At 30.9% G+C, this 5,542-nt stretch overlaps 2 protein-coding genes across 2 annotated transcripts; one reads left to right on the top strand and one right to left on the bottom strand.

Moving 5' to 3' along the window:
* Positions 1 to 4: 4 nt before the first annotated feature.
* LOC119664988 (zinc finger protein DZIP1L-like) lies at positions 5 to 1,245 on the bottom strand (the record flags this gene model as incomplete). The annotated part of the gene is made up of 2 exons (XM_038074325.1): positions 1,105 to 1,245; positions 5 to 1,035 (listed from the first exon to the last, which is right to left on the bottom strand). Coding segments are annotated over exons 1-2 (1,131 nt in total), but the record flags the coding sequence as incomplete, so codon positions are not given.
* A 1,441-nt stretch (positions 1,246 to 2,686) lies between these two features.
* LOC119664987 (acetylcholine receptor subunit beta-like 2) lies at positions 2,687 to 4,331 on the top strand. Its single transcript, XM_038074324.1, has 4 exons — positions 2,687 to 2,864; positions 3,604 to 3,797; positions 3,880 to 4,008; positions 4,137 to 4,331. Exons 1-4 carry the CDS (start codon positions 2,807 to 2,809, stop codon positions 4,329 to 4,331), a joined length of 576 nt encoding a protein of 191 aa, XP_037930252.1. The 5' UTR covers positions 2,687 to 2,806.
* The last annotated feature ends 1,211 nt before the right edge of the window (positions 4,332 to 5,542 follow it).

Raw genomic sequence — 5,542 nt, 5'->3', positions numbered from 1 at the left:
CCTCTTCTATTTTTTGAACACTTACCATACTAATTTCTTCCATTTTTTGACTTAGTAACCGTTCTAAGTCTTCTACGGTCGGTGAGTTTTGTTCTTGTCTAGAATTTGATTTTTCTTCAATAGTATCTAAATTGGTAATTGATTTCCCTATTGTTTGTACTATATCTGCTAGTTTCTCATTGATCTCAGCTATGCAATCTTCATTGTTAGAATTATGTTCTTCACGCCAAGTCTCAATATCTTGTATTTTTAATTGCAGATCTCGTAGTTGTTCTATTTGCTCTCTTACTTCGGTGTCGCTTATAACAGATGTATCATCTGCTTCTTTCACTTCAATTAAATTACTTTGAATGCCAATACTTTGAGTGACTGTGACTTTAGATTCTTGTTCTTCTTTAGCTGGCGATATCTGAACATGAACATTTTCTTTAATGAGCTCCTCACCACTGGTTTTAACGTTTTCCTTCTTTCGCTCTCTAATTTCTTTCTCTGCTACGTTCAAACGTTCTTTCAGTTGTTTTATCTCTAATTCAAATTTAATTGCATTAATTAATTGCATATCATTATCGATGTCTTTCGTGGTAGGCATTGGTTTCTTCTTATCTATGAATATCTTTCCAGTGTTACAATGCTTACGACTGATATGCAAATTAAGTGCCTCATTACTGATAAAATTCTTGGTGCACAGGTGACATGGATAAATAACTTCGTGTATTGCTTCCATTTGTGTTATTTTCTTCTGCAATTGGAGTAATTCATTATTTGCATCGGCGTGTGAAGTTTTTAATTTTGCTAGTTCAATTTGAGATTTCGCATGGGCTTCTCGTAGATCCACTACGGTTTCATCCAAAAAATTACGACAAAATAATAAATATTGAATGGCGAATTGTAAGAATATAAAATATTTTGCAATTCCATTATCCAGAATGTGTGAATTCAATATTGAGCCTAAAGGTGCTTCGGAAAGATGATTTAGCAATCCATCTATTTGTTCCAAATTTTGTTCCCGCAGTACTCGTTCTATTTCGATGGTGCCTTTAAGTTTTTTTTCAACACAATAAAATTAATTTTAATTATTAAAATGTTTTTTTATTAAAACTTTACCTAAGTGACGCCAATCCATGAAGCCATCATTGTAGAGATGTAATTTAAATCCTGCTTCGCGTGCAATTTGCGGAAAATTGTAAAAAAATTTGATGGACATTATAGTTTTTGCATATTAAAATTTTACTATAAACTTATAGAATTGATATAATTTCATTTTAAAGCAAAATTTATTTGTTATTATATATTGGTTGCCAGCGCAACCGTTGAAGTCAAAAATGCAATATTTTAAAGTCACTATGGAAAAGATTTTAAACTGTTTACAGTTTGAGCATCACACTAAAAATATTTTAACATGATTTTTTCTTAAAAATTAAATTGAATAATAATTATGCTATGTATACTAATAATATATAAATGATTGCAATATTACAATAAAAGTTGTATTAAAATGGAACTTAAAGTTAATCGTTAAAAACATAAATGTATAGATTTCTTCTGTTAATTGTTGAAGTATCAGATTGATGGAAACAAGGATCTAAGAACGAAACGGTGAAACTTTTGAAAGTTTTGATAGGTCACTGGCTGATAAGTATCAAAGGTAAAAGTTGAGCATATTTTTTAACCCAAACGGTACAGGAAAGCAGAGAAAATAATTGCAACATTTATTGTGCAAATGTACAAACCTATCAACCTAAGGATTCTGGTATGCAAGTCAACAAATCAATGAGCCCTGTAAATATTCCAATAGTAAACCTGAAATAAATAACATTTTGTAACAATCAAATAAGTCGGCTTTAAATCTATTTTGGATGTGTGACACAAAATAGTGCTTATGCGTTACTGAAACATAACTGGACTCAATCTCTGTTACCTCAGTAACCACAGCAATATCCAAAGCGAATTCTCTTATCGAGTAAAACGCATAGATGTTGAAAGTAATGAAGCGGTTTAATTACTATGAATACATATAATTAATTGACTTAAAAGCTAAGCAACAAAATAATATATGTATTAAGTTGAAAATATTATTCCATAATACACAAAATTGTATAATTGTCCAGTATAGCAAAAAATACTCTGCATTAATTAAGACAAGAATGTAATCATATATTTAACAATTATTTAATATAGCTAAATGTCTATATTTCTATATGCGAGTTTTGGAGTCCTTTACTATGTAACCACATTCAATTGTTCAATTGTTTCTTCGTACAATAAATTTTAAAATGCTTATTTACGATTGCGCTTTATTAAGGCGGAAAGGTTCTTCCCATCGAAGTTACTTGAATCCATCAATATTTTCATTTTGGTACCATCTTTATTCCTGTCAATCCTGTCATGCCCTTACACTCCTTTTTCTTTCATGCCTTGTTGTCGATATTACGATATTAATGTCGAACTGAAATGTTTCGCTTAGCAAAATTAATACTTCCAAGTCGTTGTAACATATATCGTTGCTTCATTCAATATTTTCGATTTGGTTTCTCACGCCTAATAGAGCATAGGGGTTTTTTTAAATTAACAGTTGCTTTAAAATAATCAACAGTATTTGACAGTTATGGGAAGTTCTATTCCAATCAAACTGTCAACTGATAAGTGACAGCATCCCTGTGAGAAGCTGCAGGCTACATCACATAACAGATGTAGTTTGACTTCTCAGCAGGAAGGACGTGCTTGATAAAATAACTGCGATTATGTGATTTATTTTTGTGAAATAAAAAAAATTTTATAAATTATTTTGTGCTAAATTTTGAACAAAATGTGGTTCACACGTTTTTTTTATATTTTAATTTTTGTGGTGGCCGTTAATTCAACACGTAAGCAAGGCTGATTATTTAAAAAAACTAGTTTTTGTAAAATTCTATAGTTTTTCAATCTTATGTATCCCAAAAAATATTGACAAAGAATCCACCCAGGAATTTTTTTTTATAAGTTTGACATTTAAAATAACGCCTGCGCTGTGTGCTGAGCCATTCTCTAAATTTTATTGTCCTGGAAGAGAAATATCAACAGAGCATTTGTTTATGTTTACAAAGAATGTAAACAATCCACAAGTGTTTCTTAAGATTGGATGAGTGGAATGTAGAGATGTTAAAAGATAGTGTCCAAAAGGGGCGGTTAGTAGCACACTACTAACTTATAATATAGATACTTATTAAATGCATTATTATTAAATCTTTAAACTCAATATATACTATATATAACATAAATGCAAATTTTTTGTAAGTAATATTATATTAAATCTTTCAATAGATGTTGTGCATTATAAGGGTGTCTCCACCTAACTCTATACACAACTTGTTGTTGTAGCACAGAATGGTTGTATTGAGCAACATTTAGTTTTTGATTATTAGCAGCTCTGGAACTTAGATTACTCGCTCTTGAACCACTGCGTTCATATATAATATGTATATTTCCATATACATTAAATTAGAGATTAATTGAAACATACAGAGCTGTTTGCCAGCACACTTTAATCGTTTCAATAAAATAATACAATTAGCATATTTAGATTAAAAATAGTTTTAAACTTTAATTCAAATAATTTCTTTACAGCGCCTATAAGTTTTGAAGCTAATCCAGATACAAAACGCCTCTACGATGACTTGCTTAGCAATTATAATCGCCTGATACGTCCAGTGGTGAATAACACAGAAACCTTAACTGTTTGGTTAGGTTTGAAATTGTCCCAATTGATTGAGGTGAACTTAAAGAATCAAGTCATGACAACGAATCTCTGGGTAAAACAGGTAAATTAAATTTTGAACTCCAAGCTATATTTATATTTACCATATATTATAATATATTAAATAATACTTTTTTCCTTTTAAGCGTTGGTTTGATTATAAATTACGTTGGAACCCTGAAGAATATGGTGGAGTTGAACAACTTTATGTACCATCTGAGCACATATGGGTGCCTGATATTGTTTTATACAACAACTGGGATGGTAATTATGAGGTATAGACAATTATATGTATGTATTTATATTTATTTAATTAGTTATATAAAAATTTAAGTAATTTTAGATAAATACTATGCTTTATATATTTTCTTATAAACTTATTGATGAAACAAATATTTTCCAGGTCACGTTGATGACAAAGGCTACACTAAAATATACCGGTGAAGTATTTTGGGAACCACCCGCAATTTACAAATCATCTTGCGAAATGAATGTCGAGTATTTCCCATATGATGAACAGATATGCTTCATGAAATTTGGTTCATGGACTTATAATGGCGCACAGGTGGATTTGAAGCATTTGGATCAGGTGAGTTAGTTTGCAAGTAACTGTTGACGTGTATAGATATGTCGTTCAATTAATTAATACACAAAGACTTAAAAGTACTGTATTTCTTTTAGAGACACGATATTTTTTTCTTATTAACAAAAGTGTCGGAAGGTTCCAGTCGACATATTCTAAAATTTCAAGAATGAAAGACATAGGCACTGTTTATCGTAGTTCTAGTACGTCGAGGTCTAGTCATCGAGGTGGTGCTTTTTGTTTATAACGATGGAATTATTTTTTATATCAACTCCTAATTATTTTTAGGAGTTAATGTTAAACTGATTTGTTCACTGACAAGGTTGTAAAGTAATCTGAACAATAGCGCGTCTATTTGTTTGGGTTTAGAAAAGTATCATAACAGGTGTTTAGGCATAACTCCCTTTTAAGCCAATGAAAGAGATTATACACACCGGTTACCCAGCTCCATCCTATTCAATTGTGCGGTGTCCCGTTAGAAATGATATTCTTTTATAAACTTTCATTTTGTTTTTATGCTGACCTAAGTGTTATGGTAGGATTTGAGCATGTTACAAAATCTAAAACAATCCCAAATCAATCCCTAATGATGGAGGTGCTATTAATGGCTCATTATTATGTTTGTTGCCTACTTTCTCCTCATGATTAGAAAATCAAACTATCAAAAGATCAACAGTTGTGTAAAATAGTCAGCGAGATATAGTCACGAATATAGCTTTAGAATTAACTATTTTTTGATCTGCCAAATATCTTATCTGCAAATATTCAAGTGATTTAACAGAGCTGATATTTTACTTCATTCTACTTGATTGTATATCGCCTAGTTAAGGATTGGACACTTAATGTATTTTATTTTTGCAGTAGATGGAAAGCATCAAAAGCTACAGTGTCAGACTTTAACCCACTAATATCACCTCTTAAGCATGAATGCAGAAGATTTCACTGCAATGCGGATGTGGATGTGTATTCATTATTAGAATGAATAATTTAAGGGTAGAGATGTGGTCAAGAGGCCTAGACACCTAGAGGTCTAGGTGTATTTAAGGCAGAAAGCATGGGTATGGTACATGTGGACGGCAATTATGTCGAGGGGGGGCGCTTAATGTACTGTCTTTGATTGAATATAAGAATTAAAAAATTGATCAGAGAGTAGACAAATAAAAAATAGCTTGGAATGAAAGTTTTTGATTTTGCTTGCTTATTGAATTTGTATTTTTTATTTTAAT

Source organism: Teleopsis dalmanni, unplaced genomic scaffold, assembly GCF_002237135.1.
Source record: "Teleopsis dalmanni isolate 2A unplaced genomic scaffold, ASM223713v2 unscaffolded_contig_3152, whole genome shotgun sequence".
Lineage (NCBI taxonomy): Eukaryota > Metazoa > Arthropoda > Insecta > Diptera > Diopsidae > Teleopsis > Teleopsis dalmanni.
The sequence above is the reverse complement of the archived record's forward strand: the minus strand, read 5'-3'. Positions and strand labels throughout refer to the sequence as shown.

What these genes read in the sequence shown, in the direction of transcription:
- LOC119664987 (XM_038074324.1), top strand. Translation starts at nt 2,807, where the DNA reads ATGTGGTTCACACGTTTTTTTTATATTTTAATTTTTGTGGTGGCCGTT. An exon ending in CGAATCTCTGGGTAAAACAG is followed by an intron (nt 3,798 to 3,879) that starts GTAAATTAAATT and finishes TTTCCTTTTAAG; the next exon opens with CGTTGGTTTGATTATAAATT. An exon ending in ACTGGGATGGTAATTATGAG is followed by an intron (nt 4,009 to 4,136) that starts GTATAGACAATT and finishes AATATTTTCCAG; the next exon opens with GTCACGTTGATGACAAAGGC.